We start from the raw sequence: 20442 nt of genomic DNA, 5'->3' as shown, positions 1-20442 counted from the left end.
AGTAGCCTTCCTGCTATGTAATCTTGCTGACTTTTCTATGCTAGTTAGGATTTTCTTTCAAAGGGTAAATAATGACCAGTTTTTGACTTGTCAAATGATAAAATTTAGCTTGAAAACCAATAAGGTCTCGGGTGTGCAGCTAAGTGGTAGACTCTCCAGGTCCCATCTGAGCAACAGCAGGAAAAAAGGAAGTGTGAAGCAGAGTTACTGTAAACTGCTCAGTACAGAGACTCTCAGGAACAAGTGACAGTATTTCAATGGTTACCTTTTAGACTATTTCTTACCTATTTTTCTCCTGTCCTTTCTATAACTAGAGTGGCTGTATTATATACTGTCAGGGAGGAACAAAAAGAACTAATATACTCCCTAGGATAATACAAATTCTCAAGTATAGAGTACAACTTTTCTAACAAAAAAGTGAGAAATATATCATCAGAAATCATATAGATATGTTTTATATACATATAAAAGTATGCTTTAGGTAAGTTAAGGGTACTACCCAATTACCACCAAAGAGTCAATAATGAAAGGCAGAATCAGAGCCAGGCATGGTGGGGCACATCTTTAATCCCAGCACTTGGGAGGCAGAGGCAGGTGGATTTCTGAGTTCAAGGCCAGCCTGGTCTACAAAGTGAGTTCCAGGACAGCCAGGGCTACACAGAGAAACCTTGTCTCAAAAAAAAAAAAAAAAAAAAAAAAAAAAAAACCAAAAAAACAACAACAACAAATCCAAAAACCAAAAACAATTATAGTCTGGGAACCTTTGTCCTATTACAGTAGCACTAATACTAGAAAAGAAGCCATCTGCCTAACACAGAAGAACAGAAAACCTTTTTCTCATTAACTGACATGTGTCAGTCTCCTGTGAGTGTATAAATTAAAATTCTTGGACGGGGCTATTATTTTCACATTAACTACCTCAGATTTCCTGCTTAGCATGTACATGTGCTCCTTTATTCTGTGTATATTCATGTACATGTATTTGACATGTGCATGGCATGATGAGCATGTGGAGGTTAGAGGACAGCAATGGTTTCGTTCCCTCTACCATATGACTCCAGTGGATAGAACTCAAGAGTCAGGCTTGGAGCCAAGTGTCTTTCTTTAACCTCTGAGCCATCTTGTCAGCCCCACTATTTGACATTAATTTCCCAAACTGGTATAATTAAGAATCAATCAGGTAATCAAGTAATGATTACTGTCTTGCTTAAAGTACCTTTTTAATTAATGAGTACAATTAATTATACTTCATACTAGCAAAGTGATAATTTTATTTATCATAATATAAACTTTAGAGTAAACTCCCTAGCCATTACTAATAATCTCATTATATGAGTTCATATAGTAGAGTCCATTTCATAAGCACTAATAATGAGTCCATCTTTATGTCTTGCTTAAGTTTTAGCAATCTACCTGCTTAACTGAGCATGGTCCTTGCTGAAGGGTGGTTCCATCTGAAGATCCAATTCTGCTTTGCACTGAGAATACAAAGTTCTAAACACCTCGATCAGAACATCTTCTAGGATTACAGGTCCTAAAATTAATATACAGCAAATTATAGGCAGAAATCACTTAATACTAGCAAATCATGACAACCTGGAGAGTGATCCAGTGGAAGCATGCTTTGAAGAAAGTACTTTCAGAAAAGATTCTTTTCCCCTAGAAGCTAAGCTGAACTCTATGTTTTAAAACATGGTCTAATAGTAAATAATGGGATGCATGTCTATTTAAAGTAGAGGATCACATTAATAGAAGTGACAGAATCAGGAAACTCATTTGGGTAAGTCTTGTCACCTTTGAGTCTTAGTTTACTCATCTGAAATGAGAACAGCAGACTCACAGGACAGTCTGAACAACTTGGAGAAACTTCTGAGAGATGCACTGTGCAGCTTCAAGGATGACTGTCAACACCAGTGCTGTTGCTAAATAACTATCAAACTCAGAAGGATAAATCTGTTGGCTTCACAGTTCCCACTATTCTTTAAAAAATTCTCAGCTTCATCACAATCACAGAACACCTAAAAATTGACTCTACTGAAGTTCTTCACACACTCGCTACTTTCATATTTAAAATTTTCACTTTTAAGAGCTGATTTATAGTATATGTGTCAAAATACTTTAATAATTAGGAGTTTTACCTATTTTATAATAGCAAAAAGCAAAAAATTGATTTTTCTAGCTAATTTTCTAGTGGATCTGATATATAATATACATACAATGAAGGGAAGTACAGAAGAGCAACAAGAAGGAAATATATAACTCATATATAAATATATAACAAGAAGGAAATATATAACTCATATTTCTGTTCCAGCTCTCAAATCGTATAAACTATAAGTTAATTATAATAGATCAAAAAATGTTTCCATTTCAGAGGATAATGGTTGAGTCTGAGATATCATTTAAACAATGACTTTGTTGCTTAACACAGTGTAAAACATATGTCTTTATCTTACTTTTATTATTAAACAATACAAAAGCATGTCACCTTATGTTTTGGAACAGCACCAAATATTACCTAGTTCAGGTTTGTCCAATAAACTGATTAAAATACGAAAAGGTTTTAGATCCTGCATGAGAGTGCTTTCTTCTCCAAATCCGTTCACTTGTAAGATCCCCACCATGGCCTTTAAAAGAGAAAAGCATACTAGTGATTTAGAAACTAGTAGTATTTTAACACAGGTTTTAACTGTACCCATCTGTACCCAGCTCCACATGCTCTGTGCTGCTCTGACTGGTGTCTGTTTTCTGTGTCAGGGAGAAAGCACACTGCTTTATTATTTTCACTATTCGTCTGTCATTTATTCTTGAGATACAGCCTCACTATAAAGACTGGGCTGGCAGCAAACCCATCCTCCTGCTTCCGTCCTCTGAGTGCTGGGCTACAAGTGTGTACCATTCATCGGGATCATGAATTTTCACTGGGAAAAAAGGGAAAGTGGAGAGAAGTGTACTGAGGGTTTGAGTGTTGGTTCTAGATGTTTCTGTTTCTGTTTCAGACAAAAATTTCAACTATGCCATCTTACCACTGAGGGGCTTGGTATGCAATTATCTTAGTTATTTAAATTTCAATGTACAATTTCCTTCATTTAAAAAGGTTTCAAGCTGCACATGATGGTACACACCTATAATACTAGCGCTTTAGAAGCTGAAGCAGGTAGGCCATGAGTTCAAGGTCAACTGTGCTACACAGTAAGATCCTGTTTCATAATCAAATACATAAATAAAGAAAAATGCTGGAGCAATCATTAGTTTTCTTAATACACCCTGTTAGAATATTTTGAGGCATCTTAAATATATTAGGAAATAAATGGCTAATTTTAATATTTCTATGTGAGTTGCAGTCTTACCATATGCAGCCTGCAAAAGCCTAACTACCTGAGGTTTCATAGGAAATTGAGGTCCTGGGCAGTCTGAATTGACCCAACTTTCACAGGGCAGACAGGTAAAACACTGTCCTCCTATGGAGTCCAGCCATGATTACCATTTTGCAGTAGCTATACAAGTATTACAGTCATTCTTTGTATGTTTTTGAGCCTTGTCTTGACTTCTTCAATTATGAATTTAGTTAAAGCAAGAGTTTGTCTTAGGCCTTTTCAATGTGAGGTAAGCAAAGAATAATGAAAACAGCTGTTACCTGGACTAACAATTCTTTTGAAAAGGTTGTAAAATAGTAAGTGGCATGTTCTTCAGGATTACTGTGTCGTGTGCTCCTTGGTCCTATGATAGCACCGTTGTTATCAAAACCTCCATGGGAATAAATCACAAAAGTAATTAAAATGAAAGCCTTAATACTGTTGTTCACTAAATGCTAAAATATCTCAAAAAACAGCACTAAACACTTACCCAATTAGTAGCCCATTCATTGTCAGCAAGAGAGACCATTTTAGATAGTTTAATAAAGGGAAACCAATTCAATAGATGAGTCTAATAGTATCCTTCCAGAATTATTTTTATTTTACACCAAATCTTACAGTGAAAAAACTACAATATCTATGGTAAGTTATCAAGTGACCTTTTATTCTAGTAAGAGGCTGTGAGGAGAGGACAGGCAAAGCACTCAGACAAAGGTTGAAGGTGATGTGCAAGTGTACACAGTGTTTCACACTGGTGTCACCTCTGAGACAGTGGTACTTACTACTTAGGATTCGTCGGTGACTGTGAAGTTTTGGAATTTTGTCATAATTTTTATGATTATTCTTTTTTAATAAACTAACATTAAGTATGATCATGGAAATTTATAAGAGGAAAAAAAATCCTGTTAAAGTGAACATGACTTTATGGATTAAAATAGCTGGTTCAATTAATAGGCTTCTGAAATTTGCTCAAAAAATTCGTGATTAGTATTCCCTCCACGTGGGTTGATCATCATCTTCATCGTCATCATCATCATCATCGTGGTGGTGGTGGGGTGTGTGTGTGATGTGATGTGTGTGTGTGTGTGTGTGTGTGTGTGTGTATACTGTGCCCTTGTAGGCCAGGAGAAGGTACTGGATCCCTTGGAGATGGAGTTACAGATGGTGCTCAGCTACCTGATGCAGGTGCTGGTAACCAAACCCTGGTCCTTTAGAAGAGCAGCTGATGCTCTTATGCACAGAGCCACCTTTCTGGCACAGCTTCTATTTTTTATTGTTTGTTTATACATAAATGTTTAGTTTCTTCATATAATTTTGAGATTATACATAGCAAATCTCTTTTTGTTTTCTTCTTTTTGTCAATTATAAGCATGCTCATTAATTACCTACCAAGAAGCCATGCATAAAGTCTTCGGTTCAAGGACATATCCCTCCTTAGTACTACATGAAGGGCTGCTGACAAGATCCTGATCATATCTGGTCGAGTGGCCTGAAAAGAATAATGTAGTTATATTTCAGTATAATACTGGTTTTACTCTTTTAAAAGGAAGAATGCCTTGACGTCTGCTCTGAACATCAGTGTCAGGTGTGGATATATAACATTGCTTTATCTAAACTTTCAAATACAGGAGCTATTATTTCTAATTTACATTTGAGGAGACAGGAAGGAAGTAATAAGACTCTTGGTTTCTTTTTGGGTGGCGTCAAAGAGCAAGTCTGGGTCCAAGCTCCCTAAGCAGGAAAGGATGGCACTGAGCGTTCACTTTGGTTTTTCTGTTCTTTCTGCCTGCTTCTGTTTTCCACTTTAGTTTTATAACTGTTACTACAGCTCACTTACTTTAGCACCATGTTTAAAGTTTTTGTTTGTTTTGTTTTTAGCTTTCCACCAACAGTAAAATCTGACACAAAAGAGTTTGATAAAGAGGACAAATAGCAGAAAGTCATCTATGTGCCTTAGCCATTCAGCAGTGTCAATGGGCTCTAAAGTCTTCAGGATGCTGCTCACATCAATTCAGTTCATTTTTTTTTTTTAAATTCTAACATGGGAAAAACACAAACAAAATCCAAAGAGTCCCTTTGTTCTATTCATAACTTCATTTTTTTCCGCCAGATTTTTCTTCTAGCTTTAACTTGATGTTTAAAAATGACTAAAGATCCTATTTCAATCATAAGATGTAAAGTTAAAAAAAAGATGAGAAGTAGCTAATAAATCTGTTATTAACTTTAAAAATATTAGTCGGGGCCTCAGTAAGTTAAAACCCTTGTCATGCAAACCCGATGACCTGAGTTGAAGCCTAGGCTTCTAGGTGAAGGGAAGAACCCACTCCTAGAGTTGCCTTCTGATCTCCATATGTGCAACTGAAGAGCAAGCGTGCGAGTGTGCACATACACATGCACACACTACATACAAATTTAAAAAATATCACTAGGTAATAACTTAAATATCGAATCTTGAAATCATCAAAACTGACCTATAAAACTATTCTGTACTAAGGGACCCGAGAGCTATCAGTGGCCAGTAGCTCCAGATCTAGGGTTGGGACTCAGGGCCCAGCTCCTCTCTCCATGCTGCAGGTGTTAGCACTGAGTTTCTGGGAAAGGAGAGCCAGTTTCCTTTAAGGTTGGCTTGGTAGGTCAACCCCACTTCAGAGCAAGGCAACACATCAGGAGTATGTGCAGCACAAACTGGACTGAATGGGCTTAAAATAAAAGATGACACAAAGCTGTGTGGGTTGGGAAGGGAGTAGGATCTGGGAGGGGTTGAGAACATGAATATAATCAAAATGCATTGTGTGAAATTCTCAAAGAACTAGTAAAAATAAAAAAAAACAACAAAAATGATCTATGCCTCATAAGGTGCTAAAGCACAGTCAAATGGAAATGCTTGGGCACTGCCTCATCTGGATGCAGAGTGACATCTCAGTCACAATGAGGCCTCTCTGTACAATCTCCCGATTATAGGACAGGGCATCCACAGATGACACATTATGCCCATTCTGCCAACAAGCTAGACATGCTTACTGTCAGTAAGCTAGAAAATGTGTCACGTGTGATTGGTACCATTCCAGGAGGCCTACAGAGTAAAAACTAGTTACCTAACAAAGAAAACACCATAAGACTATCTAGATGTATTTCCTTTTTCTTTTGCTGAGTTGACTGTTCCTGATATGTAAGAATCAAGTTAAACCACTGGAATGTCTGTATGAAAAGCAGCTGAGTAGAGCATCCATTATATTTATTATAATCTTTGTATTTTTGCTTCCATGTTCTTGGAGTACAATAAAGACACCACCAGTGAAAGAGAGTAAGTTGATGATACAGCACAGAGGTAGTTGAGCTTGCAGGAGTCCCTGGACTCAATTCCGGTCCATAGACAAAAAGGAAAGTAGGAAGGAACGCTGGCCAGCTTCCCAGGTCTTTTAAAAGAATGATATTGAAATTTGAGCTTGTTACTCACGGTACACTTTCCAGTCCACGCATTTTACTATTTTGTCTACTAAAATTGTAAGCACACACCATGTGCTTTTGCTGCAAATGTAGGTTGGTTGTCTAGTGTTTAGAACGGAACAGCTTTAAAAAAAACAAGAGTATAATTTTTGTTAAACGATGTTTTTAGTTTATATACCTTGGGTTATACCTAACATTAAATATGATCTTTTGAATTTTGGCATTTAGTAGTCATTCATTTAAACAGAAACAATATGGCTATATATAATAATATTGGTAATTCCAAAAGAGAATTAAATTATGAAAGAATGTGTGTGTTGAAGTTACACTGCTTCCAGACACTGGGCTAAAATCTTTGCAGTGTCAACATTTTTTCAGCTTCACATATATGAACTGTATTTATATCTGTTTCCCCTTCCTCCAAGTCCTCCCATGTCCTATCTCCTCCTTTTCCAACTCATATCTTCTTTATCATTAGTTATTATAATGAATAAATAAATAAATAGATAAATAAATACAACCTTTTGAGTCCACTTTGTGTTGTTGCAAGTATATAGATTTTTAGGGCTGACCCTCAGTACAGAGAAACCAACTGGGGAGTCATTCCAGGGAAAAACTGATTCTACCTCTCTCAGCAGTCATTAACTGCCTATAGCGCTTCATCTAGAAGTAGTGCTTTGTGAGATTTCCACCATTCATGTTGGCATGTCAACTGAAGTGCTACGGGTCAGGTCTTGTTTAGGCAGGCATGTTGTTGAAAGATCATGGGTACAGCTTTGCTGTCTTATCTAGAAGACACAGTCTTGAAGTGGATGTCCTGATCTTCAAGCTCTCAGAGTCTTTCTGTCCCTTCTTTCATGATGGTCCATAAGCCTTGGGTGTAGGCTGTGTTAGTCTGTATTAGTTCACTGCATTTGACCAGTTTGGAGGGGTGAGAGCTACAGGCTGTGCCACTTATGAACAGCCTGAGGGGTGAAGATGTTGCAGGCAGGCTAGGTTCCAGTGACTCACCAGCCTTGACCCATGTCCAGATGTGGGTTCTAGGTTAAGGCAGACTGGATGAGCACCTGGGGTAAGGCCTGGATGCTGATGGTGTGAATGGGTTGAAGTCAGGCAGCTAACCAGACTGGGCAGGTGCACAGGATGTGCAATTTGGATTAAATCCCAGGGTTGGGAACAGCACAGGGAGAACTGATCAGACCGGACCCCCCAACAAACGATGGACAACTAGGACCAAGCCTAGAGGTTCAGTCCCTAAATTTTTTTTTACTGACAAAGTGTTATGGTTTAGGGCTGGGGAGATGGGTAATAGGTGCTTGCTGTCAACCCTGATAAGTTACATAATCTACATAAATGTTGACAAAGACAATCCTGCAACTTGTCCTTTTACCTCCATGTAAGTGCTGTGGACACACACACAGACACGAAATAAAGTAAAATAAAATAATAAAGTTACTGGTTTTAAAAATGCGATGGCTTAGATCAGAAACACCTGGCTCCAGGCTCACGTTTTCCTTTGAGGGACCTGGTGGAGGTGGGTAAGTGGGAGCTGGACTTAGCATGCACAGCTGCTGCAGCAAGTTCCCACTGACATAGATAGCTCCTTCTGCTGCCATCCCTTCCTTGTTACGACTGAAATCTCTGCGAAAGAGTAAGCTAAAATAAACCACCTTTAAGGTGTTTCATGTCAGGTAACAGTGATAAGAAAAAGTTATAGGTATAAGTGGTATTAGCAACAAATATGATTGTTTAGTTGAATATGGTGAAGTGGGTCTATATATAGAAAATCTTTCCAATTGAGTATACCAGCATTTCCTACATAACCAAACTTGATGTTGCAAAATCACGTATGAATAAAAGTACCAGCTAGACTAGCAGACCATAACAGAACTTAACACTCAAAGTTGATTTATTTTTACATATTACAATTAGCTATTAAGATCTAACTTCGGTATATCAAAGGAGAGTTTTACTTATTAGCAGAAAATATTAATGTCTTTGATTTTCCAACTGCATATCAACCAAAATGCAGACGTGAGCTTTCAGTTTTGTGCTTTTGCGCCAGTTATTTAAAGAGATTGATAAAAGTATGAAGATAAGATAACTCAATTATTTTGAGATTAATCAATTGGGTATTTTTTAAATTACATGATAAGTATCATTAGTACTAACTTACATCTGGAAAATGTTTAGACTCTCAGTATTTTTAAAGTATGCAATAGCATCAAGCAACCAAAAGTTTGAGAACTCCTAAGGTATCTCTCCTCACTAACAGTCATGTGGGTTATAAGCACTGTCCCGAAATCCTGGAAGCACCAATGTCTCCCCACCTTACCTGAGGAGAGAACTCAAATAGGAAAGACTAGAGGAAATGGTAAAGGTACAAACTTCAATTTCAGGAGGGATGTTTCGGAAATCTACTACCTCACAGTAACCACAGTTAATCTGTGCTGTGCTGGAAGTGTTGTCACTATGGAACATAAGAATGTGAAGGAATGCATGAGTGAGGAATGCATTCTAAAATGGGTTTTCTCTCTGTCTCCTAGAAAAAAAGTCCACACTTTTTGTTGCTACAGATTGAAACCAGGACCTGATGCCTCTGACACTGGGCTACTCCCCAGCTAAGACACTTTTTTTCTTCCTTTTTGGACACAAAGTCTCCTCCTGTCTTAGCTTCCTCAATGCTGGAACTACAGGTATGTAACACCAACACACATGGCTAAGAAGTCATTCTTAAATACATCACCACACATTTTGCAGTGTGTTAAAGATCTCTATAATCTCAACTAACGCTTAAGGAGCTGAAGGGGTCTGCAACCCTATAGGAGGAACAACAATATGAACTAACCAGTATCCCCAGAGCTCATGTCTCTAGCTGCATATGTAGCAGAAGATGGCCTAGTCGGCCATCATTGGGAGAAGAGGCCCTTGGTCTTGTGAAGATTCTATGCCCCAGTACAGGGGAATGCCAGGGCCAGGAAGCAGGAGTGGGTGGGTTGGGGAGCAGGGTGGCAGGGGGCGGGGGGGGGGAAGAGTATAGGGGACTGTGAGACTTCATACACTGCTGCTCTCTTGAAACAGCACAGGAGGGCTGGGAAGGCTGGGCAGCAGGGACAGGGAGAGTAGGAAAGTACAGAGAAGGTGTAGTTTTAATCAGTGACTGAGTGAGATTCCAAATTAAGTTCTTATCAATTGAAGCCTAGGATTTAACTCGGATGCTGTGGAGGAGCCTCTCAGTGGAGGGCTTACTAACATGGAGCATTTGTTTCAACAGGAGAAAGGTCAATATCAAAGATCAATACGGAATGATCTCCTAAGGGCCTGGCAGTAAAGTTCAGGTGGTTACACACATTTCTTTGACTTACTTTTTGTTTTTTATAAGACTTTAACAATGTTAAAAACAACAACAACAACAACAACAACAACAGCCTCCCCAAAACTCACCTTAGGTCCATTTGGCCACTCCTAAGCTACAGCTTTGTAGCTGAATTTTCCCAATACAGAAAATGTGTGAATCCAGAAGGTAGAAGAAAGGACCGTAGTTAAGAGTGGAGGAGGCTCAAAATAGAAACTGGGAGTGTCTCAACCAGTGACAATGTACTCAATGAACTATAAAAGGCTTCAATTATTATTTATTCAGATTAAATGAAGTAATAAAAGATTTATTAGCAAAGTTGTAAAAAAAAAAAAAACGCTTTGCCAGTTATAATGTGAAGTTGCTAATCTCTCAACTAGCAGCCATTATGAAAACACCAAAGTCTTTCTGTTAATTGTATTTTAGAAATAATTTTCTTTGAGACAGAATCTTATTATGTAGCCCTGACTGTCTTGGAACTCTCTCTAGACTGGGCTGTCCTGGAACTCACAGAGATCTGCCTGTCTCTGCTTCTTGAGTGCTGAGATTACAGGTATCCACTACTATGGCATGGAATAAATTTAATTTTCACAGCAGATTTCTTTTAATTAAGGGGATTGATTAAATTAAATCCCAGTAAGGAAACACTTCATTAGAGATTTGTCAGGCCAGTTGATTTTATCTGTAGTGAAATCAGTAGCAAATGGTATAGACACTAAATATTTGGTTCTCAAACAATGCCTAACTCCCCTAAAGTTCTGGCATGTATGCTGGAGTCACCAAAGCAAGATAAGGTGCCATCAGACAACTTATCAGCTAGCTGACTCTAAGGCCTGGGTCTCAAGACTGGGCTTATTTAGAATTAGCAATGAGCACCACCTGCTTTTTAAAGTTTAAAAACAGTTTGAAACATAAAGTAATCTGCTTCAGTTTCTATATTCTTATCAAATAGCTCAGTAGTTTTCTTTACAATATTCATGATTTCCGCTTCACCAAAAAGGAATCTTTTTTGTATAAGGACAATACTTTAATACAGTACCTTTAAACAACTGCACGTTGAGGACATTAGTATCAAGTGTTACCTGACTCATATGGAATGGGAAACAGAAGAGGATGAGGTCCAGCGTGCTTCTCTGTACAAGTACACTCGAGTCCTGCACTGAAGTGCTTACTGCTTCTACCTGAAATAAGAAAGCCTTTAGCATCCTGGGAAATGTTGCCCTGGTATTTTCATCTAAGACAGAGACAATATACCTGTGCTAATCTCAGAGCTCTACAACATACAAATGTTAATGCCAGTGTCAATGACTTCTTACCCTGTGCCTCTCTTCATGCCGACACAGCATGTTTGTGCAAATGCTGTGTGGCAGCTTTACTCACACTTGCACCAAGTGGGATACAAGTCAAGTGCCTGTTGACTGATGAAAGAACAACCACACTGTGGCATTATCATATCAACAAGAGAATATGAAGCAACATAAAGCAACAAACCAATGACACCACACACAGAAGCATGGACTAATCTCAAGTGGGTCATAAACTGTGAATAAACCACACTCATGGTATATTCAACACACATTAACAGTCTGGATGGAATGAAACTAAAATCAGAAAACAGACCAACATTTTCAAGGATGTGAACACAGGACAGGAACGACCACAGGGGTCTAGTGATTTGGCGGTAATATAATTTTTTGAGTCTTTTTTATAGTGGTGGTTAGGAAACTGATCGAAAATTGGTACAATCACTCTGGAAATCAATCTGGTGCTTCTTCAGAAAATGGGAAATAGTTCTACCTGAAGACCCAGCTATATCTCTCTTGGGCATATACCCAAAAGATGCTCCACCATACCACAAGGAAACACGCTCTACTATGTTCATAGCAACTTTATTTGTAATAGCCAGAATCTAGAAGCAACCTAGATGTCCCTCAATTGAAGAATGGATACAGAAATGAGGTTCATTTACAAAATGGAATACTATTCAGCTATTAAAAATGAGGACATCATAAACTTTGCAGGCAAACAGATAGGACTAGAAATATCATCCTGAGTGAGGTAACCCAGACCCAAAAGGACGTGCATGGCATGTACTCACTGATAAGTGGATACTAGCCAAAAGGTACAGAATACCACAGATCCTAAGAAGTTAAATTAGAAGGAAGGCCTAAGTGAGGATGCTTCAATCCCACTTAGAAGAGGGGAAACAAAATAATCACAGAAGACAGAAGGAAGGAGGGACCTAGGTGGTAGAGGGGCAGTGGAGATGGAAAGGGGGGCAGGATCAGGTATTGGAGGGCGGGGGGAAACAGGAGAGAAGCCCACAAGGCTAGGAGAATGAATGGAAATATGCAGCTGCCGGGGATAGGGAGTACAGGGAGCCTATAGAATGTCCCAGAGACTGGGATGTGAGAGGCTCCCAGGAATCCATTGGAATGACCTTAGTGCCCAACAGTGGGGAGTTGGAACCTGAAGAGACCACCTCCAGCAGATAGACAGGGCCCCCAGTGGAGGGATGGGGTCACTAACTCACCTTTAAAATTTTTGACCCAGAATTGTTCCTGTCTAAAAGAAATGCTGGGGGGGGGGGCAATATTTGGAATGTAAATTAATAAAATAATTAAAAATTCATATATGTAAGATGGCTCAATTTTAGCAAATGGAAGTAATATTTAACTAATTCTAACCAAAGTTGTACATTAAATATCAGTTATTATCATAATATGGAAAACAAGATTAATAAAAAAAAATAGAACTTTTGAAAATGTCCTGGGGCTGGAGAGATGGCTCAGTGGTTAAGAGCACTGACTACTCTTCCAGAGGTCCTGAGTTCAATTCCCAGCAACCACATGGTGGCTCACAACTATCTGTAATGGGATCTGATGCCCTCATTTTGATGTGTCTGAAGAGAGTGACAGTGTACTCATATAAATAAAATAAAAATTAAAAAAAACCAAGAAAATGAATTCCTTGCCCATTTTAAGACTAAAGCATCCTATATTGATTTCCTTCTGTTATCAATTTTAAAATTAAGAAGAATATAAGAACACAGTCAGTGTCTATTTTTTTTTTCAGGATTCAGCTATATTATTTTGTCTAAATTACATCTTTTTTTAATAAGGAAAAGTAAGACTGGAGAGAAGGTTCACTTTGGGATTATTATAATAAATGTAGCTATGGTAACAGTGCTCTATTAGTAAACAAGACAGGAATAATTAAAATCATGGATTTGCTTGAATGAAAGGTCACAGGTATAAACAATATGCCTTTTTCATGAAAAATTAATCCTTAAAAATATTAATAATTATTCAGTATTTCGGTGTTAGTTTTCTTTGATGAGAATAGGAATGTTGCCCATGGCATGATTCTCAGACGAGTCTGGAATGTCTGGCTCTAGAGAAACACTTGTAGCATGTCAACCCACCATGAGCTCAATGTCACTGCCAATTATATACAGCTGATCTTCCATTGAAAGCTTCCTGTTCAGATGGGCCAGAACATATGTGATGCCAGGTAAGCGCACAGCAGGACTGGTGAGCAGACTGCCCCATAGGGCACTGTAGAATGCAGACTGCTCTACAGCCGCAGCAACCTTTTCCAGCAGTGTGTTTGTTCTGGAGCATACAACAGAAGGAAGGGTATAAGAAAGGAAGCATTCAGGGTCAGAGAAAAGTAACCAACCATTATTCTCTTCCAAAATAGTTTACAGCACCCACAGCACAGTTGTGAGCTGCACCCTGCAAACAAGTGAGCGAGTCTGGAAGCATCACTTCCTGTGCAGAGGACAGGGCACAAGTCTTGCTTCCGCTGTGCATTAGCTGGATAAATCTGATCTTTCACCTCAGTCTCCATCTGTAAAATGGGGAGGAGAGCACTGCAGCTCCTGCCCACCTCACTGGCTTCATTCAGTACAGTAAGTAATAAAGCAGCATACTTAGTTAATCCATCTTAGCATACCTACGCTGACTTCCTACAAAACCTTAAGATATTTCCAGGTACCTCTTCCTGCCATCCTAGCATGTAATTTACAATAACATAATAGAATTGGATCTATGACAAAAGTCAAAGTAAGGTCATCAGTGGAAGAAAATAAACAATTCAGTATACAGAAGTCCATTATATTACAGTAATGATATAGCAAAGTCACATGACTTCAGTTGGTGATTTAATAGTCACATTAATCTTAGGCCTCAATGCATCTATGCATTAAAATAACACATTTATGAGCATTTTTATAGTATTTATAAGGAATATGTAACAAAGCATAAATAGGGCACTACCGCCAGAAAGAGGATTATATAATTCCTATTTTAAATTTTAATTAGAACTAGTAGAATTAAATGTTACTATTCTGTACTTCCCTTAAGAGTATAACTTAAAACTTATTTCTAAACTAAATGAACTCCTTTTATATTATGCTTCTAAAAGTATAAGCAAATAGGTAAATTAATAAAAAGCAAACAATATGAGCCCTAGACATGTTTCCGGGGTAAAGGCACTTGCCATGGAAGCCTGTAGGGCAGACTTCCATCCCTGGAGTCCACATAAGGTGGTCTGTAGCCTCTATACACATCAGGTACACAGAGACCATAATAATAATAATGACAATAAAGGAAAAAAATATACAACAGCAAATTATGCTATTAAGTTTTGACTATATTTTTTCCTTTTCAATATATCCTATAAGGATAATACAATATTTTCAGAATTAGATTCTTATAGTATTGTGGAAATAGTTGGAATATATTAATTGGTCAGTGTACTTGATTAAATTATTTAAGTTTAAATTATTATGTCTACTCACAAGTTAAATTTAGCATTTCCTATTTTTGCCAACTAAACTCAATTTCTTTCTTCTTTCTTTCTGTAACAACATAAGGGCACCACACATTGTCTATAGCCATTAGCTCTTAAAAACAATAGGCTCCAAAACAGAATAGATCCTTTCCTTTAACACTTCACATCAAGTATTACAGCAAAAGCTAGTGAAAAGCAGTGCACTTGTGCCAGGCTATTTTCTCCCATTAGAAGGTTAAACACTATTGTCACAGGGACCCACTTCACACTATTCATTATTTATTAATCTGTTATATCATTATTTTAAACTATGGGTCATGTTTTGAGTGACTTACATGTGCTAAGCGCTGGACTGTTTTGATTACTTCAGCAACATATAAACAGGTATTATTTTTCATTTAAAGATGAAGAAAGGGAACGCAATTAGAAAACATTAAAATGTGTTCCGAAGCTCAAATTAGATACTTTGTAACAGTTTTTATTGCTCTTGAAATCTTATATGTATGCCTGTTTTGTCTGAATGTGTATCTGTGTTCCACTTCACTGCCTGCTGCCTGTGGAAGCCAGAAAAGGATGCTAAATCCCCTGAAACTGGAGTTTCAGATGGCTGTGAACCTCCAAGGGAGTGCCGAGACGCTAACTCAGGTCCTCTGGAAGAGCAAGTACTCTTAACCCCTGAATCACCACTCTAGCTCCAATCATTTTTTCTTAATTTTCATTTTTTAATGTGTGTGTGGATGCTTTGTCTGCATGTATGTATGCAATACTACGTGAATGCCTGGTACCCAGGCAGGCCAAAAGAGGGCATCAGATTCTATGGAACTAGAGTTATAGATAGCTGTGAACTGCCACTTGAGCACTAGGAATCCAAGCTAGGGTTTTTGTAAGAGTAGCCAATATTCTTAACTGCCGAGCCATATCTCCAGTCCCATGCTACTGAAATCTTAATGCGTTATGTTGCTACATCTAGAATAATTAATTTTGTGATGTTAAAGCACAGTTAAGGATGGCTCTGACCAACTCATAATTTGTAATATCAAAGAGGACCAAATACTATTACCTCTCATAATACTCTGATCCTTCTTCTAAGCCAGGAAGAATACCAGTCAGCAACCCCTGGAGACCAGGTTTCAGAGTTTTCCCCAAAGGCAAGTAATAGATCTCATACAAACTGAGCAGTGTTGGTTTCACAGACATAGCAGCATTGGCAAGAAGAGGAAACAACCCAGAACTGTTAAAAAATGAAAGATATACAACAGCACCAACATTAATTCATATGCAAGTATATCATATATTCTGATGAAACAGGTTACAGCAAATGATTAAAATATTATTTATTAATGACTTCTACATCCATTAAACTAAGCCAGTTCTCTCACCTGAGTTTCATACATACAAGCTTCCTAGCTGTCTCACAAACTCCTTATATTCCACAGTTCTAAACAAGAATTCTCGGAAGTCTGCCCTTCCTCCTCCATAACTAGTATTTTAAAATGATATCTATTATTAGCTGGCCAAAAGCTATATATCTATCTAGAAGCGATGTTTGCATCTACTGTAAAAATGTCTCCTTCAAGCCTCATGTATAGTGGTGCATGACCCATACTCAGGAGGCAGAGGAAAGTGGATCTCTCGGAGTTCAAGGCTAGCCTGATCTACACAGTATGTTCCATCATAGTCAGGGTTTGTAGCGAGACCCTGTCTCTAACCATTGACTACTGGCTGTGTTCTCTCTTCAGGTTTGTAGCTAATTCCTGAGTAAATTCTTCCCATCTCATCCGCGTAATTACTAGCAGAGACTACCATATTTTCATCACCTTGTCCTAACAATTAGAATTCAAAACTCCTATGAAGTTATAACTTTCATTAAAAATGTCTCTTAGATTTCCTGCCAACAGTTTTGAACATTTCTACCTTGTGGCTACTGCATACACTGTACAACCTGTGTGCACTCACTCTCTTCATTCTTGTACTCCTAACTCAGCCATTCTGTTCCTTTGAGAACCCTCCATGCCCTCTGTAGACGTCAAGCCCTTGCCTGCCCTGTGCACAGTGACAGTCCTTACACTCTTACATATGGTACACTGGAGGATCCTTAAGCATTCAGCTTTCAGTTTATGTCAGGTCCTTAATGAATTGACACTAACCTGCTAACTAGATTAGGATTATAGCCCTATTTGATTTCCTAAAGGAGTAAATAGTGCCATATTAGAATATTTATTACTAGGATTGAACTATTTGTGAGGGTTGGAAACAGGAGATCACAGCTGACAGTATTTCTATATTTAAGATCCTTGTGCCATGTTTTGCACTCATGTAGTATTTTGAAGATGAACGGAGACTCACAGACCACTCCTCATTTTATATAGGAAGTAGAAGTCATGTACAATTGAGTAGTTTTCTACCCAAAATTTTAGGACCACTGTGACCTAAAGATGTAGTCACACTCTGTCTTTGTGAAACTGCCTTTTGTGTGCCTAGGGTCATGTCCTGCCTTTACCAAGAGCTAGCCTCACTGACAACCCTGTCTCTGCAATTTCTGTCTTTCTCTGCTCTCTGCAGAAATCTTTGCTTCCAACCTAATGCACTAAAAATAAACAAACAAACAAACAAACAAAGATAACTTTTGTTTTTGTCATGGTATTTTAGGACTCAGAAATCAGTTTCTCTGAGAGATATGTGAATCTGTTTCATTAGAGTGTGTCCCTCATGTCATCATGCTATATACTTTAAGTATGCATGGTGTGGACATGCTTGTTCAACAAGACAACAGAAAGTGAGAACATGAGCAGTTCCAGAACCAAGGGAGCCCTAAGAAATGGCAGACATTGAGTTGGGGTGGAAGAGAAAAGGGTGGTAAAACATAATAAAAAAGATGAAAGAAAATGCCATTTCAGAGACGCCAAAGGAAAGAATGGTCAAAGGATGGTTTGTGACGTTAAAGCTACTGAGAAACAAAGTCTTTCCCCACCTAGGCTTTAAAACCTTCCAACCTTAAAAAGATATAATGCCTTATTAGTGTCAACAATTTTGAATGATAACTTTTATGAATGCTAAGAAAAAAAACACAATTTGAGAAAGGTTTTACTTTTTTCTAAAGCACTTAATTCAAATATTTGACATTTATATAAGAAACAGTTTTTCAAATTTTTAATTTTATTGTAGAAAGGTTAAACAGTATAGACATACATACAAATATATATTGAGAGAGAGTCTTCCTATGCAGTCTTGGCTGGTCTGGAACTAGCTATGTAGACCAGGCTGCCCTCACTCATAGACATCTGCCTACCCCTACCTCCTGGGTGCCGAGACTCAAGACATGTACCATCCCACCTAGCTTAAAATATATTTTTATATTGTACATAATTAATAAAATTACTCTTACCTATATAAAAAAAGATCTTTGGCAAGTCGCTTAGGGCCAATGATTTTGAAGATGATTTCATAGGTTTCAAGTGCTTTCCGATGAACTCCACCTGGTAATGCTGGATGCAGACATTGAGCTAGGCGTTTGCCTATGGTCAGTTTTTTGGGTACTACCTGGTACTTGGCATTATTTTGTAAAACCTTGAAGAAAATAATTTTAGTGAAACTGAGAAAAATGTCTCATTTTATTACTATTTCTTTATAAAAATTATTACAGAAAAATTTTGAAACTTTATCAGTATATATTTGAAATTAAAAAAGAAATTAAAAACGATTGCATTGTTAAAAATATAACTATCACATGTTAACAGAAATATGTATTTTTAATGAAAGAATAAAGGCACAGATGAGAGAGAAAGAAACCGACTGTCAAAGGCAATGTAGTAGAAAACTCAGCACTAGAGTAGTCAGTCATTAAATTTATATCAAAATATATTTTGACTCTCTCTGTGCCTGCATAGGTTGTCTTACCATGCTTTAAATTAGTTTCATCTATAATCTTAGCATCTTATTTTTTGTTATTTGGATAAAATAAAATGTTTTTACTAACATTGATTAATGTATAAAAAGCTAATTATATTCTTAATTAGTCTAAATCATGCCCTCATGCCCATAATTCAAAGAATTACTGTTGAAAATAGTTCAAAATGGGACTCTCAGCAATCTTTCAGCAAGACAGAAATCCCAGCTTCCAGAAATGAAGTCCTATTTCTCGAGCTATTAGAGAGAGAGGAAGGTTTCAAAGCTGGCATGGTAAATGCTGAAAGTACCTGTGCGACCAGAAGCTTGTGTAGGACACTTTAAGGTAAACCCTTGGCATAGTGGAAATGAAAGTCTTTTTTCTTATACTAACAGAGAAATGATCTTGCAGTCTATTTTCCTTGCTGAGTATGTTAAGATTTTTTTCCTAGTAATAACACAAGAAGCTGTCTGATGTTAAAAGTTATTGTGAACGTATTCTTCTTCTATCTATCCTTTTTTCAATTATTTAGAAGCATCCCCAATCACTAAGAACAATAATCATATCAAAACTATATGTGTGAAGGTAAAAAAAAGTTTGAAATTAGAACAAAATTGGGTCAAAACAGGAAGCTGAGAGTTGATCAGTGGCCCTGCTATAAGAACTTGACTAACAGCCAACTATGGAAGAAGGCTCATTCCAAGTCAAGTTCTAAGGCTCAGGGACTCTATTTAAAACTATCTTTGTAAAAAGTGCTGGCTTGTAATTAGGCTTGCCTAGGCATAAAGTGTGTCTTGTTGCAGCACTTACACCATTAGGAAAGGGACCTGCAGTTATTATTTTCCACTTACAGCTTTTTGTTTTGGTGCCAAGAAGTCTAGAACTTTATCTGATGCTTAATTACAAAAACTTACCCTCACAGCATCACACATACTTCCCAGTCTGGTGCTTTTACAGGTACCACCACCACCACCACCACCACCACCACCACCACCACCACCACCACCACCAATTGCATCTTTTAAGTGCTATTGTTTCTTTGGATGGAAACTGCTGAAGTGTTAGTAATATGCCATTTATGAAAGTTGAGGTTCAGTTACATTTTATAGTCTTTACTTCAAGATTTAGCTAAATCTTGTGTACACAGGCATAAACAGATTTCTGATTTTCATTCCTTTTACTAAGTGGATAATGGATAAGAAAAAGCATACCTTGTTGAGTTTTCCAAGAGCTGATATCAAATCTGCCCATTCACTGGAGTATTCAAAATTCTTTAGTGCTTTGTCAATTGCAGCTACATAGTTTCTGTATTTGGAGTCACTCAGTAACTCTAGCTCTTCTGTGTTCATTCTCCCACCGTGTTCTACTAGACACCAGTTCCAAAGTCATGCAAAGTCATTCCCTATGAGACATTCCAGAGAAACCAGGTTACAACATAAAGTATAGAAGTGGGCTCATAAAGTCTCATTACAAAAAACAAATGACTAATTTTACAGATTCTTTAACAGAAGTACTCAAAATTTTAGTCAGTGTACTGGGTAATATAATATTCAAAGTGGAAAACAGGCATTTAAATTTTTTAGGCACATAAAAAGAAAAGT

General features: G+C 37.7%; 1 protein-coding gene across 17 annotated transcripts in view; it reads right to left on the bottom strand.

Moving 5' to 3' along the window:
• The window catches only part of Dop1a (DOP1 leucine zipper like protein A), an 83888-nt gene that overhangs the window by 46022 nt on the left and 17424 nt on the right, over positions 1-20442 (bottom strand). For 14 of the 17 annotated variants that reach the window (XM_085827791.1, XM_085827801.1, XM_085827793.1 and 11 more), the window contains 9 exons: positions 20053-20243; positions 18341-18522; positions 16016-16186; positions 13583-13772; positions 11241-11339; positions 4746-4845; positions 3638-3747; positions 2519-2627; positions 1414-1534 (listed from right to left, as the gene is read on the bottom strand). In XM_085827791.1, coding sequence (XP_085683917.1) covers positions 1414-1534; positions 2519-2627; positions 3638-3747; positions 4746-4845; positions 11241-11339; positions 13583-13772; positions 16016-16186; positions 18341-18522; positions 20053-20190 — 1220 coding nt within the window. In that variant the 5' untranslated portion in view covers positions 20191-20243. The remainder of the gene's footprint in view (positions 1-1413; positions 1535-2518; positions 2628-3637; positions 3748-4745; positions 4846-11240; positions 11340-13582; positions 13773-16015; positions 16187-18340; positions 18523-20052; positions 20244-20442) is intronic. The other 3 variants (XM_085827796.1, XM_085827799.1, XM_085827805.1) reach the window with 1 other exon arrangement.

The sequence above is a fragment of the Mus caroli genome, unplaced genomic scaffold (assembly GCF_978045245.1).
Source record: "Mus caroli unplaced genomic scaffold, Mus_caroli_1 scaffold_11, whole genome shotgun sequence".
NCBI classification, from domain to species: Eukaryota; Metazoa; Chordata; class Mammalia; order Rodentia; family Muridae; genus Mus; species Mus caroli.
This window is presented reverse-complemented; position numbering and strand designations above follow the sequence as displayed.